The 27,035-nt window shown below is 39.4% G+C and overlaps 1 protein-coding gene across 5 annotated transcripts in view; it reads right to left on the bottom strand.

The window, feature by feature from the left end:
- The window catches only part of LOC137188635 (transcription factor COE3-like), a 171,418-nt gene that overhangs the window by 123,047 nt on the left and 21,336 nt on the right, over positions 1–27,035 (bottom strand). For all 5 annotated transcript variants that reach the window (XM_067598211.1, XM_067598212.1, XM_067598214.1 and 2 more), the window contains exons 2-5: positions 23,018–23,174; positions 19,842–19,905; positions 16,500–16,555; positions 10,265–10,338 (exon numbers count right to left, since the gene is read on the bottom strand). In XM_067598211.1, coding sequence (XP_067454312.1) covers positions 10,265–10,338; positions 16,500–16,555; positions 19,842–19,905; positions 23,018–23,174 — 351 coding nt within the window. The remainder of the gene's footprint in view (positions 1–10,264; positions 10,339–16,499; positions 16,556–19,841; positions 19,906–23,017; positions 23,175–27,035) is intronic.

Raw genomic sequence — 27,035 nt, 5'->3', positions numbered from 1 at the left:
CACACACTCACACACACACACACACACACACACACACTCACACACACACACACACACTCACACACTCACACACTCACACACACTTACACACACACACACACACTCACACACACACATACACACACACACACACTCACACACACACACACACACACACACACACACACTCACACACACACACACACACACACACACACACACACACACACTCACACACACACACACACACACACACTCACACATACACACACACACAGTCACACACACACACACACACGAGAGAGAGAGGTCTGATCTGCTGCGTTCACTGACCAACAGCTGGAGGGAACCTCTGAGTACATTTACTCAACTATTGCAATACTACAAGTACTTCACTACTGCATCAAGTTCTTCACTACTGCATCAAGTAATGTGCAATTCAGATGTAGTTGTACTTTATGTGAGTACTTCATTTCAGAGGCAAATGTTCACCTTTTTACTTTAAATTTACTTTGTAGATTCATATTTTACATTTAAACCTGATGATTTTATAAAATTTGATGTTTTGTTATTCTGAAATACTCAGTATATAAAATACTCAACAGTGTATAAAATACTCAACAGTATATAAAATACTCAACAGTGTATAAAATACTTAGTATATAAAAGTATGTAGAAGAATCAAAATCAGCTCCAACATAAAAATGCTGCTTAAAGGTAAAATATAAGTTTAAACTTAAGCTAATTGATCTATTAATTGATTTGTTGATCAACAGAAAATTAAACTGCAACTATGTTAATAATCAATAAATCATCATTTCTAAAGCAAACACGTCAAACATTAACGGTTTCCAGACTCGCACGTTTTAGGATAAACTGACGTCTATCAGCTGATATCAGCTGATTGATCAGATATCATATCGACGTGTTTGTCAGCTGATAAAAGACAGAAGAAGAACAGAAAGTTTCTTCTTCTGCTGTAAATCTGCTCAGCACATTTCCAGGTTGTTATTGTTAAAACTCATTTACTGGAACCTGAAAATTATTTCTGTTATGAGCTGTGGAAAGAAAATAAATACAGGACTTTAACTCGTAGTAAAGTAGTAATGTAGTACTATTAAACTGTAGTAGACTAGTGATGTAGTACTATTAAACTGTAGTACAGTAGTAATGTAGTACTATTAAACTGTAGTAGAGTAGTAATGTAGTACTATTAAACTGTAGTAGAGTAGTAGAGTAGTAATGTAGTACTATTAAACTGTAGTACAGTAGTAATGTAGTACTATTAAACTGTAGTACAGTAGTAGAGTAGTAATGTAGTACTATTAAACTGTAGTACAGTAGTAATGTAGTACTATTAAACTGTAGTACAGTAGTAGAGTAGTAATGTAGTACTATTAAACTGTAGTACAGTAGTAGAGTAGTAATGTAGTACTATTAAACTGTAGTACAGTAGTAATGTAGTACTATTAAACTGTAGTACAGTAGTAGAGTAGTAATGTAGTACTATTAAACTGTAGTACAGTAGTAATGTAGTACTATGTAACTGTAGTACAGTAGTAATGTAGTACTATTAAACTGTAGTAGAGTAGTAGAGTAGTAATGTAGTACTATTAAATTGTAGTAGAGTAGTAGAGTAGTAATTTAGTGCTATTAAACTGTAGTACAGTAGTAATGTAGTACTATTAAACTGTAGTAGAGTAGTAATGTAGTACTATTAAACTGTAGTAGAGTAGCAGAGTAGTACTATGTAACTGTAGTAGAGTAGTAATGTAGTACTATTAAACTGTAGTAGAGTAGTAATGTAGTACTATTAAACTGTAGTAGAGTAGTAGAGTAGTAATGTAGTACTATTAAACTGTAGTACAGTAGTAATGTAGTACTATTAAACTGTAGTACAGTAGTAGAGTAGTAATGTAGTACTATTAAACTGTAGTACAGTAGTAATGTAGTACTATTAAACTGTAGTACAGTAGTAATGTAGTACTATTAAACTGTAGTACAGTAGTAATGTAGTACTATTAAACTGTAGTAGAGTAGTAGAGTAGTAATGTAGTACTATTAAACTGTAGTAGAGTAGTAATGTAGTACTATTAAACTGTAGTACAGTAGTAGAGTAGTAATGTAGTACTATTAAACTGTAGTACAGTAGTAATGTAGTACTATTAAACTGTAGTACAGTAGTAATGTAGTACTATTAAACTGTAGTAGAGTAGTAGAGTAGTAATGTAGTACTATTAAATTGTAGTAGAGTAGTAGAGTAGTAATTTAGTGCTATTAAACTGTAGTACAGTAGTAATGTAGTACTATTAAACTGTAGTAGAGTAGTAATGTAGTACTATTAAACTGTAGTAGAGTAGCAGAGTAGTACCATGTAACTGTAGTAGAGTAGTAATGTAGTACTATTAAATTGTAGTAGAGTAGTAGAGTAGTAATTTAGTGCTATTAAACTGTAGTAGAGTAGTAGAGTAGTAATTTAGTACTATTAAACTGTAGTACAGTAGTAATGTAGTACTATTAAACTGTAGTACAGTAGTAATTTAGTACTATTAAACTGTAGTAGAGTAGTAATGTAGTACTATTAAATTGTAGTAGAGTAGTAGAGTAGTAATTTAGTACTATTAAACTGTAGTACAGTAGTAATGTAGTACTATGTAACTGTAGTACAGGATGTACTCTGTATCTCTTCTTCTTCTTCCTCCGCTGAGTCACAGTCAGTTCCTCAGTGAAGTGAAACGGCTTCAGAGGCTCCAACGAGACAGAAATGTAAGAAATTTGTCAAAATGAATTTATAACACTAAACATCAGCGCGACTCTGCGCTGCAGCTTCTGAAATGCAAATGTGAGTCTGACAGAACGGATCCATCTATCATTAATAACAACAAGTCAGTCCTGACATGAGATCTAATTTTCTGCCTATAATCTCCTGACGAGCTGCTACTGCACAATGAATTCACATCTTTTTCTTTTTTTCTCTTTCTTATCGCTGTGAGGGTCATTAACATATCTTCCGGTAATTCTTAAAAATTAATCATATCGCATTTGACCCGCGACGTCCAATTACGCTCCTGCATTCGCCCCATGCTGTCCTGAATCAAATTGCCATTTGACAAACAATCGTCAAATCGAGGCTGCGAATGCCAAATGAGACGCTTTATGAATCATTTATCACGCCGTTTGATCTCTAAGTACAGAAAAATCATAAACTAAGCGCTGTGTTTGTGTCCCCGCTGTCTCTGTGTCTCTGTATGGATGTGTATGTGTGACTGTTGCCATAGAACGCGCCACCATAATTTATTCCCCCAGCTACTTGGAACCATTAGTGAAAGTTCCAGGAGACCAATTAGCATTGGAAACCCACTGGTGCTGCTGTGGTGACAACCTCCTCCAAACTGCCAAAGAAGTGTTATAAACAAACTGGACCCCAGGAGCACTGCCGGGGCCCCTCCAGGGACCCGGGGCCCCTTTCCAAAGACGAAAACAAACCTTGGCTGAGCGTCCACAATATCGCCTTAATGACGTTTCCCCCCGGGCCGCAAACAGGCTAACACCACGGCCGGCTAATGACTGAGAGGAACAACACACACAAACCTGAGAGGGAGTGTGAAGCTACGAGTGTGTGTGTGTGTGTGTGTGAGGCTAAAAACCAACATAAATAAAACAAACTCTGTGTGTGTGTGTGTGTGTGTGTGAGAGAGAGAGAGAGGCTAAAAACTGACAAAAATAAAACAAACTGTGTGTGTGTGTTGTTGCCGCTGTCACTCATTTTGGCGGGGAGAGTTCGTCCCTGGTCGCCGCTGCAAAGAGGCTTCTCAGGTCGCCGTGCAGCCACCACACACACACACACACACACACACACACACAGAAACACACACACACACACACTCAGGCCCCAAAAATAATTCAGCCACATGAGCCAGTTTGGCCGGGGAGCCTCAGCCGGGCCACACATGCATCATTACCGCTGGCTGCTCCTCCTCGCCGCTCAGCAGCCACTTCAGACGCCGCCACAAGTGGAATCTACTTAAGGCACAAAGAGAAGGTTTGTCCGGGCATGTCGGCGCTCTACTATCACACACACACACACACACACACACACACACACACTGAGAGCCATTCAAAGGCTCCCTGAGGGTCATGCACTCGGATCACAGCGTCCAGATAACACCAAGCAGGACGTGGGCCGGCTCGCTTTCAAAGGGCAAGTGTTGTAATTACCCGAAGGCCTGGAACAGCCAGGCCTGATGATTCGCTCCAGCCAGCGCCGCCTGGCCTAGAAACCACTTTCCTCTCGGCAAGCATGGCAGCAGCTTTTTCTCAGCGTTGCCCTGAGCCTGGCAGACAGCGAGGGAGCGAGGTGGCGGCGAGCGGCCCGGAGCTGGCGAGCCTCCGGGAGCCCACTGGCAACGTCGCCGTGCCAACCTGGCTGCCGCCACTGCGCCTGCTCATTGGTTTGTGATTGGAAGCTTTGGAAAGCAGCAGAGTCCTGTTTAAGAATGGTTAATGTGCCGAAATGATACGATGGAGGGGTCACACACACACACACACACACACACACACACACACACACACATTTAGTCCTGAAATCTCAGTTTCCGACAGTGGATGAAAATAATTTCATATTTCTGCTTAACTGTACTGAGAACACACGGAGAACATCCTGATTTAAAGGCAGAGTCAGTCATTCTGGACAAAAGATTGTTGTTATTGTTATTTGTTATTTGAACTAAACACTCAAACAAACGCACCCTCCCTTCTGCTCCTTCAGAAGCTCCTCCCACCAAATTCATGGCTGGGACCAAAAATAGAAATATGATGGAATCCAGAGCGATGCATCAGCTGTAGAGTCACTTCTGTTGCTCTCACACTTTATCACAACAGTCCGTCCTCACTCTCTGCCTCTCTGCGGCCGACCTGCACTCAGCGTCAGTCAGCTGACCCCACCAGCTGATTGCATGTCGGCTCCACGGGAAGAAATCCAGTGTTTGTATTTACTGATTCATTGATACAGTTAATAAGTTGAAAACACTTATAAAGCAGGATATTTGTGTGATTTAAACAGCTGCCTGCTCAGATTGCGCTTCACTAAACGTCACAGAAACGGACTAGGAGCATAAAAAGACGTGTAGGGTCCATGAGACTGTCTGGGATTCAGTGTGGATGATGCATTTAATAAAATGGAAGCGTATCTTTCTATGTGAACTGGCCACAGCCTCTCTCTCCAGTTCACCAGCCATCCTCCACCATTCAATGGCTGCTGGAGACGGCCATGTCCTCACACAGACGCCTGCTCTGATGACGTCCCTGTCCTGTGCACCAGCACCAACGCCTCCAGCTGATTGGCTGATTGGAGTAGTGTTGTGTTGCTCAGTCTGAGCCTGTTTGTTTCCCATCTACAGAACCAGAGCTGTATATGAACAGCTAGTGGACTGTGAGGAGATATTCACTGAATCAGACAAAAAGTTTATTGAACAATCTTTCTCTACAATCACTGACTCCACCTTTAGAGCTCCAAAAACTTGCCGACATTTCGACCCAACCGAGCAACTTTATTGAAGTAGATTTCAACAACACATTGAAATTGTGACATCATTTATCTTATAATTCTTATGTCAAATTCTTCTCAGCACTTTCTCTGTATGTGACATCGTGAATGTTTTTCATACCAAAATGAAAACTCTGAATATGAGAAAACTGGTGACTCCGACAAGTAACAGACAAATGTGTTTGTGTGAGGAAACTCCTGCATGTAGCTGCACTGAACTCACTGAACAGTGACGGATCATAAACTGATGAAACTGACTTGTCATCTTTCTGGTGGATTCAGTGTGTTTACCTGCACCAGGTTACGCAGGTAATCAGGGAACACGTTTACCTGCACTTTAGTAACCTTGTCACTGTAAACATGCAGTAAACATTTCTTGACTTCTCTTTCTTTGGAGGGGAGGTAGAGTAATAAACTTTAAGTCCCCATCAAAATGTGTGATTATGAACTGCAGATTTTTATAAAGTCTGATAGAAAGAGCTGTGTTCCTGAAATCATTTTAACCAATAATATCCATATTTATCTGCTGTTGAATGTAAAATGTGAATCTCCAGTGTAACTCCAGCTACTGTAATGTGATGGAGGGAAACATAGAAAGTCTTCCCATTGTTTTGTTTTCTTAAAAACAGATTAATAATAATATTTCTACTCGTTAATACTCAGGTAAAGTAGCAGAGTCTCTACACTGGCCTGAAGGACACAAGTGGAGTTTCTTGGTCTATAAATCACCAGGGAGGCTAACGGGGTGTTCCTCCACCTGTACAAGCCGAAACAGATGCTACACCCAAAGGTGCCGCCTGGTGAGTGTGATCCAGGTAGACAAACCAACAGGGACGCCTATAAAGACGGTATCACCTGGGACCGTGAAGGTAGAGAGACACAGAGAGCCGGAGAGAGAGAGAGAGAGAGATGGAAACAGTGAGGCAGTCTCTGATCCCTCACTCATTAGCGAATGGAAACACAGCATCCATCAGGGGGAAAGCTGGTTAATAATCACACTCAATCACATAATGACTGAAGCTCCGAGACGCAGACAGCCAGCCGTCATTATGGAAATGAAGCTCGTATCGAAGGAATCTCGCAGGGGGGAAATGAGCTCGACGCCCCGATAAAAGGAAGGAGGAGAGAAGTTTAGAGATACTAAAGTTTGGATGAACAAGTGAAGGAGATTAACGCTGGAGCAGGTGTATGAGGAGGTCAAACTGCACGGCTGTTTGTTCTGTTACAGCATGAAGACGAAGCTTCTTGTCTCAGAGACAAACTGGTGTTGACACACCCGACCAACCCCGAAACCCTGAGCCTTCGCTTCAGAAAGTCACATTAAACATCTGCCTAAAAAGACTAAATGTACAAAAACAGTAAATCAGTTCCTGCTCATCATCGAAACCAGTTTACTCCATATTTATACCAGTCTACTGCACGTCTAAACCAGTTTACTCCATATTTACCCCAGTCTACTGCACATATAAACCAGTTTACTCCATATTTATACCAGTCTACTGCACAAATAAACCAGTTTACTCCATATTTATACCAGTCTACTGCACGTCTAAACCAGTTTACTCCATATTTACCCCAGTCTACTGCACATATAAACCAGTTTACTCCATATTTATACCAGTCTACTGCACATATAAACCAGTTTACTCCATATTTATACCAGTCTACTGCACGTCTAAACCAGTTTACTCCATATTTATACCAGTCTACTGCATGTATAAACCAGTTTACTCCATATTTATACCAGTCTACTGCACATATAAACCAGTTTACTCCATATTTATACCAGTCTACTGCACATATAAACTAATTTACTCCTTATTTACACCAGTCTACTGCACGTTTAAACCAGTTTACTCCATATTTATACCAGTCTACTGCACATATAAACCAGTTTACTCCATATTTATACCAGTCTACTGCACATATAAACCAGTTTACTCCATATTTATACCAGTCTACTGCATATATAAACCAGTTTACTCCATATTTATACCAGTCTACTGCACATATAAACTAATTTACTCCTTATTTACACCAGTGTACTGCACGTTTAAACCAGTTTACTCCATATTTACACCAGTCTACAGCACGTATAAACCAGTTTACTCCATATTTATACCAGTCTACTGCATGTATAAACCAGTTTACTCCATATTTATACCAGTCTACTGCACATATAAACCAGTTTACTCCATATTTATACCAGTCTACTGCACATATAAACCAGTTTACTCCATATTTATACCAGTCTACTGCACGTCTAAACCAGTTTACTCCATATTTATACCAGTCTACTGCATGTATAAACCAGTTTACTCCATATTTATACCAGTCTACTGCACATATAAACCAGTTTACTCCATATTTATACCAGTCTACTGCACATATAAACTAATTTACTCCTTATTTACACCAGTCTACTGCACGTTTAAACCAGTTTACTCCATATTTATACCAGTCTACTGCACATATAAACCAGTTTACTCCATATTTATACCAGTCTACTGCACATATAAACCAGTTTACTCCATATTTATACCAGTCTACTGCATATATAAACCAGTTTACTCCATATTTATACCAGTCTACTGCACATATAAACTAATTTACTCCTTATTTACACCAGTGTACTGCACGTTTAAACCAGTTTACTCCATATTTACACCAGTCTACAGCACGTATAAACCAGTTTACTCCATATTTATACCAGTCTACTGCATGTATAAACCAGTTTACTCCATATTTATACCAGTCTACTGCACATATAAACCAGTTTACTCCATATTTATACCAGTCTACTGCACATATAAACCAGTTTACTCCATATTTATACCAGTCTACTGTATGTATAAACCAGTTTATTCCATATTTATACCAGTCTACTGCACATATAAACCAGTTTACTCCATATTTATACCAGTCTACTGCACATATAAACCAGTTTACTCAATATTTATACCAGTCTACTGCATGTATAAACCAGTTTACTCCATATTTATACCAGTCTACTGCACATATAAACTAATTTACTCCTTATTTACACCAGTGTACTGCACGTTTAAACCAGTTTACTCCATATTTACACCAGTCTACAGCACGTATAAACCAGTTTACTCCATATTTATACCAGTCTACTGCATGTATAAACCAGTTTACTCCATATTTATACCAGTCTACTGCACATATAAACCAGTTTACTCCATATTTATACCAGTCTACTGCACATATAAACCAGTTTACTCCATATTTATACCAGTCTACTGTATGTATAAACCAGTTTATTCCATATTTATACCAGTCTACTGCATGTATAAACCAGTTTACTCCATATTTATACCAGTCTACTGCACATATAAACCAGTTTACTCCATATTTATACCAGTCTACTGCATGTATAAACCAGTTTACTCCATATTTATACCAGTCTACTGCACGTATAAACCAGTTTACTCCATATTTATACCAGTCTACTGCACATATAAACCATTTTACTCTAAATGTTCATCAGTGTATTCACACCTAAACCATGTTTGGACCAGTTTAACTCTAAACAGGTTAAATCTAACATGATAACAGTTTACTGCAAACCTAAACCAGTATAAACCAGTTCACTTTATAGATAAACCAATTTAGAGAGAATGTAAACAGTTTACTCTGCATATTAACCAGTTCACTGTACTCCTAAAGCACCTGCCTACTACACATGTAAACCAGTTTACTCCAAATGTATTTACCAGTTAACCTCCACAAATAAACCAGTTTACTGGACATAGAAACATGTTTCCTCTAAAGATAAAAGCACACGTTTACTGCTTTTGGCCAGTTTACATGTAAACCAGTTTAGCCTACAGATGAACCGGTTTACTGCACAGCTAAACCAGTACACTCCACACATCAACCAGTCTCCTGCACATTTAGACCAGTTTACCTGCATTAACCAGACTGGTGCACATGTGAACTATCTTGTGCAGATAAAACCTGTAAATCTTTTCTTTTGTCGACATCTGGAGAAAAAAACACACAACGTTCTGTATTTATGTGTTTATGTGTGTGTTTGTACATGTGTGTGTCCTATTTTTATCCCTCTTCTTCTTCTACTTCTTCTTCACTCCTCAGTCTGAACCAGTAAAACCATTAACTCTCAGACAACAGCAGACACGCAGGGCAGGAAACGTGTTGATTGGTGTGATCAACGACAAACCGAACCAACAGCTGCTCTTCTTTTCTTCTACACACACACACACACTCACATACCACACACACACTCTCACACACACACACACAAACACACATACTCACACATACTCACACAGTCATACAAGCCAACACACACAAACACACACACACACACATACACACATGCACACTCACACTCACACTCACACAGACACGGTGTTGCCACGGTACTAAAATTTGGTTTTGATACCAAGTCAAGAATTCTGATAATCAATACTGGCTCCTTAATAAAAATAATAATAAATGTATTTTTATGCATCAGCTGCAGCTCAAAGTGCTTTATGAGCCAAAAAAACAGTTAAAATTCAAAAGTATCTCGAGAGAGAAAGGAAGTAAAATAATAATGATGAATTATTCTGTAACATGGATGTAAATTTCTAACATTTAACAGAAACTGAACTGCTGTAACGTTTCTATCTCACCGACGGAAATCTGCTTTATTTTCTCCTGTTTTATGATTAATATCCTTGTTATGATTATCAGCGTTTGTTGTTTTCTTACCTGCACATGATCTCGTGGGTGAGGAGGACGCGACACATCTCCGGGTTCTTGTCCTGTCCTTCATACAGGATGGGCTGAAACACACAGACAGAATTCATTTCATTCTGTTTGTGCACAATAAGGGAAATATCTACATCATGAAAATCAAGTTATTACAATATGCAGTCAAAAGTAACATTGACGCCACATGTTCACCTGCTGCAGTTTACAGGACTGTTGTGACTCCAGACTAACGGTTCTCACAGTGAAGCTTTTTGTAGTTTACTCTTATTTATTTCCTGTTCTGATGTCGGGTGTTAAACATCTGCCTGCAAGTCAACAGTCAGGGCTTCAACCTGCTCTGAATGCTTCATTCATGAAGCATCTTTTTCTGAGCACCAGTGTCTTTTTCATTTGTCCCCAATGAGGAGAGAACGTATACGGCAGCATGCGGCCGCCTGGAGAGAAAGTTCTGCATCTTGTGAAGACAAATCGTCTTTCATTCCTGTTAAACCTTGACAGCAGTATGTGGAATGAATATTTCTATACTCGTGGAGTTTTATTGTCTTAACTAATCATTCTGGGGCTTGTTATTGCTGGGACTAGGATTTTACTTATTTATTATGTATCTATTTACTGTTCATTTATTTACATGTCTGTGAGTACCTGTGTACTGACTGTCTCTGGCATAGATCTGTCTGTTATTTGTTTGTTTGTTTGTGTCTTTTCTTATGCATGGTTTGGGTACACGGCCAAACTGAGCTGCCCTTTCAGGATAAAGTTGTCAGAGTCTGAGTCTTTTTTCAGAGCGATGCTGATTGATGCCAGTCTATCATACAACAGCGGTTAGAGTAGTAATATGTTGTCAAGATATTGTTGTCGTTCCCTCAGAATGAGTTCTTTATATCTACAGAGGGAGCAGGTCTCTACGGTAGCCCAGAGCAGACAAACCAAACACTGGCTCTGCAGAGGGACTTCCGTGTTTTTCATGAGTTTTGTGGCCTCCGTAAGTTCTCCTACTTGCTTGGAAGGGGAGGCTGTAGCTACTGGTCCTTTAAAGCCTTTAAAGCCTGGTCACAGCAGGAAGTGATGCAGAGAAATTCTTCACTGCGTTAAAACAAATGATTTTGTTCTTTCTGTGAATACTGAAGATATTTCACACCTCCTCTCCGATTATATTGAACCTTTTTTACTTGTCTTTTAGAGTTTAGTTTGGATATTTCATGTCAACAACATTAATTCAGTATAATGTTGTGTGCACAGAGTCCTGATGAGGCGACACTTTATGGAACATGATATTTAGAGTTTAAAGAACATTTTGATTCTAAATATATTTAAATTATTTTATTTTCTCTGTACTGGGCTGTTTACTCATCCTGGTATTTGTCACCATTATGTTCAATAAAAAGTTAGTGAAGAGGTCAAATAAAGCTCAGTGACTAACTGGACAATAAGTGAAACCAGTTTATATAAAGTCTGTGAGCAGCATGGACCTTGTCTCTGTAGTGGATCAGTTCTGGTTTTAGTTTGAAACTCTTTGTCTCCTCAGAGATCAGCTCTGTCAGTTTATTGACTTAAATATCGAAATTCAAGTATAATAAAGTTACTTAAAATTATTAACGGTGATAAACTTGACACAAACAATCTGCACAGATTGACTTTAATTTAATAGTTCTAAATGCTTTATGAGCAGATCTTTCTTCTGTCAAATCATAAATTGTCCACATATTTGGGAAGAAGTTTATTCTTTGGTCTCTTCGGCAGGTGTGTTCGTCACTTTCTCCCTCCGCCTCTGAGCTGCCTGAAACCCGACACCAACAATACAGTCAAACATGGCCGCCGACCGCTTCCTGCACGCAGAAACACCTTTATCAAGAAATACACCTCCCAGCTCCCAGCTCCCCTTTTGGTGGTCTCAGCCTCCTCCAGCCTTCCCAGAATTCCCTGCCAGATGGCGGGCGGCGCCCCAGGATGCAGCCCCCCCCCCTCCTTATCCTCCCATCGCCCCCCCATCGCCCCCCCCCCCCCCCCCCCCCCCCCCCCCCCCCCCCCCCCCACCTCCTCCTCACACCCACCGAGCTGTCATGTCAGCGTCCGGATGACGGATGACCGCTGAGACGAGAGAGGTGTGTGTGTGTGTGTGTGGTGCTTTTTGTAATACCCTGGTGGTTGTAAATGAACTCCAGTAAGAGCACGCGTGTGTGCGTGTGTGTGTGTGTGTGTGTGTGTGTGTGTGTGTGTGTCCGCCTCCCCCTCTTTTCCTGCGATGACCTACAGTACCACTACCTCATCCACCTTTATAGTCAAAACAGACCTCCGCCCTGCACACACACACACACACTCTCTCTCTCTCTAACACACACACACACACACACACACACACACTCTCTCTCTCTCTAACACACACACACACACACACACACACACACTCTCTCTCTCTCTCTAACACACACACACAGACACACACACACACACACCCCTGGGGGACAATACTTTTAGGATAACGACCACTTCTGCATTATTGATCCTGATCCTGGCTCTGTTCCTCTGGATTAAAATGCTCCAGTTTGACCAGGAGGGATGTGGATTGCATCAGTGTGTGTGTGTGTGTGTGTGTGCGTGTGTGTGTAGATTTTGTGGTCGATATTTATACATCATCATTCCTGATACAAGAGTCCCTGTGAGTGTGTGACTGCACGTCCACTTTCATGCTTATTTGTGGATTAACGTGCAGATTCTGCTCTTCGTCCGTCTTTGCGACGAGCAGCTCGAGTTTTAGACTTTGTGAGGAAATTTTCTCCAAAGTGATAATAAGAACGTTGACGAGAAGACGTTTTTATAAATGTGTACATTCTAGACGGTGAGGACATTTATTGGAAAGGGAGGATTTTTAAGTGGGGACATATTTAAAAAATTAGGACATTTCACGAGAAAATTTTTTGAAAATGAACAAAACATTTCTGGAAAGTGATCAGATTTCCTCAGTAAACTGAGGACATTCTTGAGAGGTGACACCATCTCTAGAAGGTGTGGACGCTGTTGGAAAGTGATTTTGGGCTGTTTGAGGGTTAAAGAGGATCAGGTTCAGGTTCAGAGAACACATGCTTGTCACTTCTCTCCTCGTTGACTCTCAGATTTGTTTTGTGTGTTTGCTGTCGGGGGTTTTTTTCGTTCCCCTGCCTGAATAAAGCGCCTCACACAGCGAGCTCAGCGCTGCTCCCCCGGAGCCCCTCGGCCTCTCCGTGTGATGTAACTCACTGTGGAAAGTGAATCTGCTGCACAGACGCTGCCGTCGCGGCCGCGTTGCTCCACAGTCCAATTTGCATTAATTCATCTCCTCCTCGCCCTGACAATCCCGCGGACGCGGGGCCTCTAACGGGCCCTCGGCAGGGTCTCATCGATCCGCGGGGACTCCAGCCGACCCGTCTGTCAGGTCTGACTGTCGACCAATGGGGTGTCATGTAGTTGGAGGTGAGGGTGGAGGCGTGTGTGTGTGTGTGTGTGGGTGTCATGGAGGAGGAGGTGTCAGGATTATTGTCTCCAGTGTGCCGTCGCTGCGCCACATTAGGGCCTATTGATCGGTTTCCGTGGCTGACGCTTTGTCGGGGAGCCGCTTGGCACATCGATCGGTGACATGCCGACAGGGCCGACCGGCAGCGGGGGGGCTGATGGGAGGGGGAGGGGGATAAATAAGCAGGAGGTGTAGCTGGAAGGATGTCGGAGGGTTAAACAGCTGTTTGGAGATTATTTTTGTTTAGAGGGTTTTCTTTAATGTTCACAGTGATTTAGTTGATGGATCAGAGTGTTGAGGATTTATTTTATGGATTTCTTGGAGACCCCCGGGGGCCCCAGGACCTCCAGGGGCCACAAAAGCCAAAGTTCACAGCATGTCTGTTGGTTTCAGTAATTTGTTTGTAAATTTGCATGACTAAAGAGCAGCATCAGCTGAGACGGCTCCTGCATTCTCCCTTCATCCTGTGGCTGTGTCTTGTCAAGGGCCAATATGTCAAAATCTAGTTGAAGACTTTTACGGTTTTAGTTGATGTTTTGCTCACATGGAGCATTAATTTCCTCAGTAAACTTGTGTTTTGTTGCACAGAAAACCTGGAGCTCTGCTTGACCTCTGGCTCTCTGTCTCTGTGATGAAGATGAAATGTTTTCTCTGCTGTGTGAAGTGAACTTCATGTCAGCTGGGTTGTCGGGGTGAAGGTCAGCAGGGGCCCGAACGCAAACTTTTATCCTGAGGGCCCCAAACAGTTTAATCTGACCAAGAGAGAAATAGCATCACATCCTGGATAAATGAAGAGAAAGAGCTGTGCAACACACCAGATACAGAAGGCTGAGGGTGTGTTTGTGTCATTATATTTATAATAAATACAATAAAACATCTCATCTGTTCACAAAGACTAAAACTATAAAACAACCTATAAACATCATGTGACACAAACGTTCTGCATGAAACTGAAGCTTGAAACAGGATAAAACGTTCATTTCACTTTAATAACTTTCATTTAACTTTAGTAGGTATTACTCATTAAAATTATGACTCATCTACATTAAACATAATATAAAAAAACGTAGCAGACAGTTGAATTTCAAACAGGTTTTATAGTCTTTTTTTTATGTTTTCCTAATTTTATTTTATTTTTATTGATGTTTATTATTTGGCTCTCGTGTTAAATGTTCTGTACTCGCTGTTAAAGCTTTTAAGAGGAGTTATAATCTTAATGAAAACCGGCCAATAGGAAAGACTTCAGATTGGTGGAGTGAAGCAGGAGGTGTGTGAGAGCTGAGCGAGCTGCAGGAGCGACGCTGGCACGATCGACTGGAATTCAGAAATATTTGGCGTTTTTTTTTTTTTTTTTTTGTCTTGGCAGAGAAACTGTTCACAGGTTCAAATCCCACTCGGGGGTTCTGAGTGAGTGAAAACCGGAAAAGTGGGAGGAACTGGAGGATCCGGAGTCAGCTGAAGACCGAGCTACACAGCTGGAAAGGAAAACACATCAGTGCTGCTGGAGTTCAGAGGAGAGAGAGAGAGAGAAGGAGGTGTAGAGGAGGAGGAGGAGGAGGAGGAGGAGCAGACGAAGGGTTTTGAGGGTTAATACGAATGTTTACGAGGAGATTCTACAAGTAAAGGAGAGAGATTTCAAGGGTTAGTTAAAGTTTGAGGGGATGTTTGATTAACAGAAGACTTGAAAGATATAGCAAACGCTTCTGAGGTTAGAATCTGGATCGATTCGCTGAGTGTTTTATTTATCTTCGGTTTTATAGTCGGCTGTGTGTGTGTGTGTGTGTGTGTGTGTGTGTGTGTGTGTGTGTAGCAGTTTCTAAAGTCGCAGTAAGTCAGAGAAAATTTGTGGTTTTAGTGGAAGTATTTGCCAGGCGACCAGCAGAGAATAGTTACAGCACATAAATCCCACTAAAACACACACTGAGCTTTTTACATTTCAGTTTAGATCAAACAAATTACATAAAACGTGTTAATTATTGATCTTTAGAAGTGTTGGTAGTTGTATTTCTGAACTTTAGACATAGACAGGCTAGCAGTTTCCCTCTGCTTCCAGTCTTTATGCTAAGCTAGGCTAACCACATCCTGTGCAGCTCTGTACTGAGACCATGTGACCGCTGAGAGACACGTAGCAGCGTTTTCTAATCTGGCGTCTCTGTCAGCAGTGATCAGCAGGATGACATCATCAACACGTCACTGTTAATCAATACTGATGATTGATGATGTGGCAGCGCTGTGGTTTAAAGATGATGGTTTGGGTTCAAATGATCACTTTGTTAAGGTCAGAGAAACATGTGATGGGTTAAAGTTACTACTTCCTTAAAGTTAGGCCACCTTCGTCGTCATGGCAACAATAATAACCACGGGGTTACAGCAACCAATAACTTTCAGTGTTTTAAGAAAGACTTGAAAAACTGTGAAACTACCCTTTAATACTTTGCATTTAATGAATATTTGATTCATTATGAAGGGATCTTCTAATGGTCAGTATGAACAGGAGGAATGATTACAGTAAGATAAACGTTCATTTGGGCTCCTGACTGTTGGTTTAAGACATTCTCTGCTTTGCTTTTTCTTCTCTGTTTTATTATTACAGTGCTGGTCCTTCCTTTTATAACACATCCTTTGGCTTTAAATTTGTTAAATTGAGCAGCAGCTGTGAAGTAAAATACTGTTTCTTCCTGCCGGTCAGTCATATAGTAATTGTACGTGAGATTATTTGAGGTTGGAGTGTTTGTAGAATCTCACCTGTTTGGTCATGGAGTCTATCAGCCGAACATAAAGGTCTTGTTCTGTCCTGATGCCTGAAAAACACAAAAAAAAACTCACATAAATCATCTGAAACAAACACTGAAGATCTGAAGACACAAACACACGATTTAAAGAAGAATTATTGTCATAATTATTTGCGAGTTTGAACAGAATTGACTGCCTGACGACACATTTACACCACCGGCACACATGCATGCATGCATTAGCCTGTTATGCTAATTTGGTGCCAGTATGCAAAATAAAAAAAAAAATTAAAAAAACCTCCAACAAAAGAAGTGATTCCTAATAATGTTCTGTGAATGAATTCTGTTATTATTTATGTCCCGGTTGTGTATTTATGGTTTTTTTTTCTGTAGCTCTTGTCATCTCGTCCCAGCTATGCTAACCCCCCTCAGCAAAAACAAACATTAGCTCCAGAGCTGTTTATTATTTATAGGCCAGGCTGCCTTTAACTGCCGAACCCCCCCCACCCCCCCGCTGCCTTTTTCCTCAAGGATAACAAGGAATCCTCATTCTCTGACAAATTAAATATCAATCAGGATTGCTTGTCTTTTATTAGCTATGCATCTGAGCGTAAATGTGACACAAACACGACATGGGGTGCAGGAAGCAAATTGCAGGGAACACCTGTTAGCGGCAGAGTAGCTCTAATTGTATTGGATGGTGGGTTGGAGGGGTTTTTTTGTTTTTTTTCTTGTTTTTCGGGCCGTTTCCTCACAGCTTCCTGTGCTTTCTAATTGACATGATTCACTCCTCGCTCTGCAGCTGAGTGCTGAGCAGTCTGCAGCTAAATGGCGGCTATCCGTCCCGGTTGCAGATGAGGTCAATTACCTCCGTAAGATGCTAATCCGACGATGCCGACTCATATTAGAGTGATTTATCCCCCTTTGGAAGAAAACACTCTTTTATGTCCCACTTTATCTCCAGTTTCTGCAGGGGTCTGAGAGCATTACGGCCGTCCTCCTCCTGCAGGTCTGGACTCGCGCCAGCACAAAGCCGAGCTGTGTGTTTTGAATCAGCAAAAGATCCCACCACTTTCCCCCGATGGACAAAACAGAGGTCAGGTTTGGTTGCTTGTGGAAGATTCCAGATGTCTGAAACGCTGCTCTGCCTCTCTGTGTGCTGATAATGAAAAAGTTTTTCCAGCCTCGCAGTCTTAAAAGTGCACAGTTCACTTAAACTATAAGTCCAGTGAGGTGACCTTTAATATAAATTCCTTCTCTACAAATTCTCAACTTTAATTCATCCAGACAAACTTCAACAGACAGTATCACCTGTGGGGGAAAGACGGATCATTACCTGAACTTCATCAATCAATACTGCAAATCTAAAGACTCACTTCATCCACCAGTGTTTTAAAAAGGTTTGATTTAGGTTTAATTCTATGCTGCCAATCACTGTGAAAGAGGCGCCGTTAGAGTAGAAAAGTGTGTTTATATTCTGATTGGCAGAAAAAGTCCTGCAAGAAAAACCCTCCTGCAGTAAAAGTACATAAGTATTATGAGCTTGATGTAGTTAAAGTATTGCAGTAAAAGTACATAAGTATTATGAGCTTGATGTAATTAAAGTATTGCAGTAAAAGTACATAAGTATTATGAGCTTGATGTAGTTAAAGTATTGCAGTAAAAGTACATAAGTATTATGAGCTTGATGTAGTTAAAGTATTGCAGTAAAAGTACATAAGTATTATGAGCTTGATGTAGTTAAAGTATTGCAGTAAAAGTAGTGGTTTGGTCCCTCTGACTGATATATTATTATATATGACATCATTAGATTATTAATAGTGAAGCATCAGTGTTAGAGCAGCATGTTACTGTTGTAGCTGCTGGAGGTGGAGCTAGTTTACACTACTTTATATACAGTTAGCTAGTTTAGTCCAGTGGTTCCCAACCTAGGGGTCGGGCCCCTCCAAAGGGTCAGCAGATAAATCTGAGGGGTGGTGAGATGATTAATGGGAGAGGAAAGAAGAAAAAACAAAGTTGTGATACACAAATCTGTTTTCAGTTTTTGGACTTTTTCTCTAATCTTTGATTTTTGCTGAAATATTGGATCATTTGAACATTTATTGAAATGAAAGCATGTGAGAAGTTTAGAGGGAAAAATCACTATTTGGTGGAGCTGTTAACAACTCATAGACATGTGAAATGTGACCCCGACTACACACTGCTTTTTGTAAGACGTCAAAAGCCAAAAAGGTTGGAAACCACTGGTTTCATCTTTAACAATGTGTTGTATTTTAAAAGCTTGTTATATTATCCATTGTGTCAAATCTTCATCTGAAAAGTAACTAAAGCTGTCAAATAAATGTAGTGGAGTAGAAAGTACAATATTTCCCTCTGAAATGTAGAAAGTAGCATCACATGGAAATACTCAAGTAAAGTACAAGTACCTCTAAACTGAACTTAATTACAGTATTTAAGTAAATGTACTTAGTTATTTTGGTAATTTGCATCATCAAATATGTTTTGTAGTTTCCTTCGTCCCGCTTTTTAAAGCTCCTCACCGACATAAAGAGATGTAGTTTTCACAAACACACAATGTGTCTTAAAATGATCTCTGGTTCTTAAAACTGAACAAACATATATTTTTTATATATATCAGCTGTGCAGAGAATTTTAGCCTCTTTTAGCTTCTAGTTTTAATAAACTGGTTGTAGACACTAACTGGTGAAGAAGGTGGAACATTTAGCAGCTAGGTTGCTAATATTTCCCTCAGTGGTTGTTTGGAGACTAAAAAATCTCTTTCTATTATAAATTATTGAAGGCTACTTGTGGGGTTCCCCAGGGTTCAATGTTAGGACCATTATTGTTTATTTTTCACATCATTTTTTAAATATCTAATGTTAAAAATTAGTTGCACATCATTTTTAAGGAACAGTGTTAAAGGTCAGTAAAGCGTATTACAGTTATAACAAAAAAACTACAAGCAACTTTTCTCATTTTAACAAGATCCTTTTCATGTCATTACAAGATATTATTCATATTCATATTTTGAGATATTTTCATGATAAGTTAGTAAGTTGTTATAACAAGAAAAAGATCCACTCTGTGCTTAAAGAGACGATATTGTTGCCTACAAAAAGTGAAAGTTACTGGTTTGTATGGTTCTGATTGGGAATACTTCCAGGAATATTCACGGTTCCCATTGCGAGGATGAACTCCTGATGACACCAGTGACCTTTCCTCTGACGCCAACATCAGGATAAACTTTACAGTTTCAGCTCCACAAGACTCTGAGAGCAGCTAAATGGTTTATTATGGTTGTAAGACGACAGATCTCTACTTTCATTCATTCATAAATGTTCAGTGTTTTTCTCACCGTTGCTGTAGAGGAGCTGTAGCCTGTAGTGGATGCCGTTGTTGGTCTTCTCTCCGTTGTACTCCTGTCACACACAAACACACAAATCACACTTTATACAACATGTTACTGTGATGAAAGGTGTAATAAAACATTTACAGTCATCCAGCAGCTCTCAGCGGGCAGCGACGGTCCTCGCTGTCAGATTTATTCCTGTGAAAGTCAAACGTGTAGATAAACATTACAGAACATTAACAACCTCTCTTCTGATCCACAGATTTCTGTCGATGCTTTGATTATGATTAAGTATGGAAGCTCATTTGTGCCAGAAAAATAGAAAACAGTGGATGAAAAGTTAGAAATGATGAAAATAAAATCATTTTTAGTGTATTTTCATCATAAAACATAGTGATGAAAATACAAAATATTCAGAAATTTGTTATGATATTACATTTGACTTTAAAGTTTTGCAATGTAAAAATTACAGTAAAAATTACAGTCCAAATATAAAAAGTCAAAATTTTACAAAACTATAATTTCCAAATCAAAATTCATAGAAAGTAAGTCACAGTTTTGATTTTTCAAATTAAAATTGTGATTTAATTAGTCAAAATTTTATCTTAGTTTTTCAAGTTTTTTAATTTTTTAAAAATTCTTAAATATGTTTTTCTCAGATAAATTTGACTTAAAGAGTCAATTTTAACTTGGAATTTCATATATTTTACTTACTATTTTTTAATTTTGATGTAACATTAGTAATTTTATTTCTGTCATTTCTTACATTTTATTATTTGTTTTCCTGGCAGGAATGGGCTTCTATATCAAAGTTTCCTTAAAGCACATTTTTAAAATATGTATTTAAACTTGTTAATTCCAGTTTCATTTTTCAGTTGAGTTTTCAATATAATAATAATTATTATCACAGTTATTGTTATGATTTAATTGGTTCGGTTAGAAGCAGTTGCATCATGATAACTTAAGCTTGTCCAGCTGGGTGACATCTGCTGTGACCTTTGACCTCTGACCTCACAGGCCTGGGACTCAGCCAGGTGAGCAGGTGAGCAGGTGATTCACAGTCGGCATGAAGACAAAGCCAACATCTCTCTCTCTCTCTCTCTCTCTAATCTGTGCTCTCGGTGTCTCTCGGCCATTAAAGAACAACTCTGCTCCTGTATTAAACTTCACAAACTGAACAATCTTTACAGTTAAAACACCACTTTTATCGGCCTTTTATTGACATTTTATGAAAAGATTTTATGAAAAAATAACACATTTGTAAAAAATTTATTTAAAAAAATGGGTCATTTTAAATCCTGTGTTGTTTAAAACAATGTTTGCTAGCAAGCAGTTTTCTTCTGAGTATTAAGTGTATTGCATCACTCAGGTCCTTGTGTCAGTGCACGATACAAACAAAACATGGAAACACTTGGAAAACATTATTCTATAGTCCTCCTAACAGTTTTGGGGCGTCAGAGTACTCAGATGCTTTTTTGTTGTAACGAGCAACATCACGTCTAGTGCTGCACTAACTGTTAGTGTTTGTAACGTGTCTGTTCAGAACACGGCGGTTTATGTTGGTAATTGTCATTTCTGTGCTGGTTTATAGTTTTAATCATGAGTGAGGTGACCCTGCATTTAAAAAAAAAATGGAAATATTTCATCTCTTTTATATTTTTGTGCAGGTGTTCAGGGTTGAAATGTTTCATCATACAGTGAGACTGTGAATGTTTTTTTCTCCATAGTGTAAAACCAAGAGAATACACTCTGTCTGCTCTCTGAAAGCTTTAATTACACATTTATTGATGACTGATGAGGTGTTTATGAATAAAAAATAGATTTATGGTTCAGAAGAGACTAATTATGTAATTAGTATTTAGGGTTAAAATCTGTCCTGTATGGGGCTGAGTATCTGGTCACATTAGATCAATCAGTACGTTGAGAGCGGGATGTGTTATGAATTCAAATAAATACAAGCTAGTTAGCTTCGCTAGTTAGCAGATAGTTGATTAAATAAATAACATGTTGAAATTGCAGGTACTGGTACCAGTATCAGTTCAAATGTGACCAACACTGGTCCTGTTTCCTCTCCCTCGTGTACGCTTTATGACCATCTCTTCTTCTGTTTTTTCTCTTTCTTTTCTCTCTCTCTGCCCTCTCACCCCTTCTTCTTCTTCTTCTTCTTCTCTGTTTTTCTTTTTTAACCTTTATTCCCATTTTCCTTCATTCCTCCCAAACATCTCTCTCTCACTTTCTCTCTTTCTGTCTCTTCTTTCAGCCTCTGTCGGTCGGCCACTCGGTGCCAACTGTGCCTGGGAGTGTTGGCTCAGTCCCAGTGTGTGTGTGTGTGTGTGTGTGTGTGTGTGTGTGTGTGTGTGTGTGTGTGTTGGGGGATATCGGGGCGAGAGACTAGAGGTCAAAGCCGAGGTGAGGTGAGTGAGTGGGTGGAGTGGAGGGAGGATTTAGTGCCAGCTGGCAGCTGATCAAAGAACAAACCCCCCCTAAACCTGTCTGGATGTTATTATTATTATCATTAGGATTATTAGTGCTTGTAGTGGTTCATAGTACAGGTCTGCTTATTTTTATTTTTGTCAACAGATCTCAGGTACGCTCAATACGTTCCTCCTCCTCTACTCTGTCTTTCAGCTCTGAGCTCATTGGTTCCTACTGAAGATCTTTAAAAACTGCTCACAAATATATAATTTCATGTTTAAAAAGGCTCAATAACTTCCTGAAACAGCTGGTCAAACAGGAGGAAACAGTCTTGTCTTGTCTGGTCAGAAGTTGGATGTTTCAGCTGTTTATTTGTTATTTTTAGCTCATTATTTTTTTTTTTACCATTTCTCCAATTCTTAAAGATTTATTGTTTCATTTTGACTTGAAATTTCATACTTTTTACTTCCTATATCATTATGTCATTAAGTCATTTCTCATTTTTTTCCAAACTGCAGCTAATTCAACCTTTTATCTGTTATATTTTACGTACTTCAAGCATTATCATCAATCTAGCTGTTTATATTAACCGTTTATAACCAATTTCATAATTTTAATATTTGTCAAACTTGTTCTACAACCAGAGGAATAAGATTTATCAGGCTTTGGATACTGATCAGTACTAATGTTAGTATCATTACACCACAGGAATGAGAGAACAACACCTCTTCAGTATTTGCAGTAGAACATGTTTGTGTGTTTGTCACCTTGTCTTTCTCCACAAAGTCCACGTATGAAGTCCTCTCGATCTCCACCGGCTGGCCCTGCCGGTCGTACAGCGCCAGCACGAAGTGGAAGAAGTTGGACTTCCTCAGGTTGGACGGAGGCTGCTTCTCGAAGTGAGCTCGAGCTAAACCCACACCGCTGAAAGAGACGGAGAGAGACGGGGTTACATTTCACTCAACTCCTCTTTCATTAACAGATGAAAACATAAAGTCCTCAAACAGGCAGCAACCCGTCAGTCCTATAAACATGTAGAACTGCAGAATCCACCTGGAAACACCTCAGACCCTCATCTATAAACTGACCTCAGTTGTTGAATGTTCTCAACTGTTTCTATATGCTGATTATGCAGTTTTATGTTCTATTGTTGTTTCTTCATTTCTTCACTTAGAATCCATTAGTTTGTGGTATTGATGCACGATAATATCGGCGTGTCATCGTATCGCGATAAAGGCTTTAAAACGAAATATCGCTATCGGCCCGAAATGAACATTTCTGCCGATATGAGAGGCTGATTTGTCGCCGCCTGGCTGTGATTCCCTGCAGGGACTGTTTGACCCTGACGGTCTCGGTGTTTCCTCCGCAGGCTGCACTTCACTCAGCCGCCCGACAGACCTGCACATTCAACACATGAATTACGTATCATAACAATAGCATATTAACATTTCTACCTGTTGAATAATGATGTTTTATGACGCTGTGGTTAAGGTCTTATTAGGTTTAGGCACAAAGACCACTTGGTTAGGATTAGGGGAAAGATCATGGTTTGGGTTCAAATAAAAATAAAATGAATAAACAGCCGATGTCTCACTAAAAAAAAGCAGTTTATCTCGCCAGAAAAACGGCTGCAAATATCCTGACGTCTCGCTACAAACACCTGCTTTAGTCAGTTGAAACGGGACATTGGTTTCGGTTTCGAGGTGGTCTCGAACCGTGTTCTCTGCTAGAAACTTACTAACCATCCACCTGCCCCCCCCCCATACAGGAAAGATCAACTCATATAGATCACATGTGAACTACGTCACTTTAGAAATGTTGATATGATACGTAATTCACGTGTTGAAACGTAGATATTTAACGTTTCTGTGGTTTGCAGAAACGTACACTGCCAACGTTTTATTCTGGTGACCAGGCTGATTATCACCACCTTCTGCTTGGACCAGAGATTAAATCCTTCACATGAATTCTGTCTGTCTATTAAACTCAAAGAAAACTCTGCGTGACCCACTTGGCAGGTTCATTAAAGTTTTAACACTGAGCTCCTGAACTCTTCCTGAGTTCTTCCTGCATATATTGTCTTTCTAGTAGTAACATGCAAAGCATCTGTTGTTTTCCTTTCTTTAGATCTAAATGATTATACTACATTATAAACCTTGCACAGCATGTTTTATTGCACTGTGTTTAACTATGGTTGTATCAATAAAATGATTGAGAGGCTGAGAGCTGATAATAATGATCACAACAGACACTGAAACCAGGTCACAGCAGGTTTAATAAACTGTACTTCAAACAATGATCTAAAAACATCTGATTAAACACGTAAAGTCTGATTATGTAAAATCTTTATGACAAGTTGAAATATAAAACTCTGAAAAAGGCAAAATGTGATGGAGGACGAGCAGCGAGTGGAAAACTACTCAGGTAATAATGGTGAGTGAAACAGGGAGGTAACTGCACTGAATTGATTTATAGTGTGTGTGTGTGTGTGTGTGTGTGTGTGTGTGTGTGTGTGTGTGTGTGTGTGTGTAAGTGTGTGTGTGTGTGTGTGTGTGTGTGTTTCCCTCTCTCTATAAGCGTGTGACCTTTTACATAAAAGCCTGAAAAACTGCAGAGACAGAGGCCAAAACCCAGGAGAGACGAGACTCTTCCTCCAGCCTGAGAGTCAGCGAGGAGGAGGAGGAGGAGGAGGAAGAGGAGATGTCATCCGTCTCCATACGTTACATAAACATGTATATAACATACGTGTGTGTGTGTGTGTGTGTGTGTGTGTGTGTGTGTGTGTGTGTGTAGTCTGGAGTTTGGGTTTATTGTTTATAAGCATCTGTGTCGTTGACTGGACTCAGGAAATCCTGATTAGTAGTTTGGCCTGTAAAATGTTGATCAGTGTTTCCTGAAGTCCAAGACGACGTCTTCACATGTCTTCAGTTTACTGTCACAGAGACTAAAGAAACCAGAAAATATTCACATTTAAAGGACCAGTGTGTAGGATTTAGTAGCATCTAGCAGTGAACTGAACTGAATAAATGGCCACGAAACTCGCAAAAAACATGAAAGGTCTTCTCTAGAGTGTTTGGTTTGTCCATTCCAGGCTACCATAGAAACATGGCGGTGCAACATGGCGGCTCCGTTAAGGAGGACCCGTTCCCTCTGTAGATATAAAGGCTCATTCTAAGGTAACAAAAACACAACGATTCTTATTTTCAGGTGATTAAACACTAATTAAAACACACCTATGAATATTATATTATTAAGTCCGTTCTGCTAGATGTCAATGAATTCTACACACTGGTCCTTTAAGAAGCTGGAATCAGAGAATTTTCTCTTTAAAAAATGACTCAAAATGCTTCATTGATTATGAAAATATCTGGTAATAGTGCTGCAACCATCTGCTGATTATTTTCTAAATTAATCTTTTAGTCTATAAAATGTCAGAAAACTGAAAAATGTCACAACAGTTTCCCGAAACATGATTTAAAGGATCATCCTGCTGATTTTCTATATTTGTCTTCATGTTTGGATCCAAACCAACGATGAACTGATCTACTAGCTAGTATTGTGTGTGTATCAAAGTCTGATATATCTGATTAAAAACACATCAGTGAGTCACAGCGCTGCTCTGGGTCACATGTTCCTTCATCATGAAGAGTTTGGTCACATTAGTTTGTTTAGAAACGGCTTCAAACACTAATAACAGCATCATGTTTTCAGTCTCTGGAGAGTAGTTCTGTGTAAGGCAGAAGCTACTGAGCATGTGCAGGAACGCGGTTCTGTTTACAGCTTCAGTAGCTTGTTGTGCTGCAGGTCACAACCTCTAGACTTTGTACTACATTATACATTTCTCTCACAAAGTTACTCTAAATACACATGACGCACGGGAGAGTTTTTACTTACTTTCTACTGAATAAATACTCTTTTTTCTTTAACTTTGGGTGAACTAACCCTGAGGAGATTTCTGATTCTTCATATGCTTTAGATCTTATTTACAAATCCTTCAATCTGAAGGTGTTTCTATGAAATTAAGAGTCTTTTAGGAGGAGTAAATGACTGATAAACCCTCATTAATCCTGCTCTCTATTGTGTGTTTGTGACGTCTGGATGGCTGTCGAACCTCGGCTTCATGTTCACATGTTCTAACTTGTTTTTACATGAAGTCTGATCAATTAAAATGTGTGATTTGGCAGCAAACAGCTGAAATGCTCTAATTTTGAAATTAAATGAATTCTGGGTAAATAAATGATGAACAGGAATAACAACCAGCTGATGGACTCAGTGATGAGGCTGATAAACATCAACTGAGGAGAAAACACGTCAGAGTTGGAAAAGTAGCTAAGTACGTTTACGAGTACTGTATTTAAGTACAATTTTGAGGTATTTACTTGAGTATTTCCATTTTCTACAACTTTATACTTCTTCCCTACTGAGGGAAATATAGTACTTTTTACTAAGATATCAGTTGTAGCAGAACAAGAACCTTTAACAACACTCTGCTGCTACTACTAATGTACTTTTACTTAGATAGGAGTTTTTAAGTATTATTATTATTATTATTATAAGTATTTTTATATTTCTGTATTAGTACTTCTTCTTAAGTAAATAATCTGAATACTTTTTCCACCATTGGGGGTACCAGTATGTTCAAATAAATCACTCTTTATTTTAAAATGATTGAAGGTTAGCTGTGGGGTTCCTCAGGGCTCAATGTTGGGCCCATTATCGTTTATTTTTTTACTTGAATAATATACAATATAAATATTTTGTATGCAAATTATACACATTTATTTC

Source organism: Thunnus thynnus, chromosome 9 (assembly GCF_963924715.1).
Source record: "Thunnus thynnus chromosome 9, fThuThy2.1, whole genome shotgun sequence".
In the NCBI taxonomy this organism is placed as follows: domain Eukaryota; kingdom Metazoa; phylum Chordata; class Actinopteri; order Scombriformes; family Scombridae; genus Thunnus; species Thunnus thynnus.
Note: the sequence above shows the minus strand (reverse complement) of the source record. Positions and strands in the feature narration are given on the sequence as shown.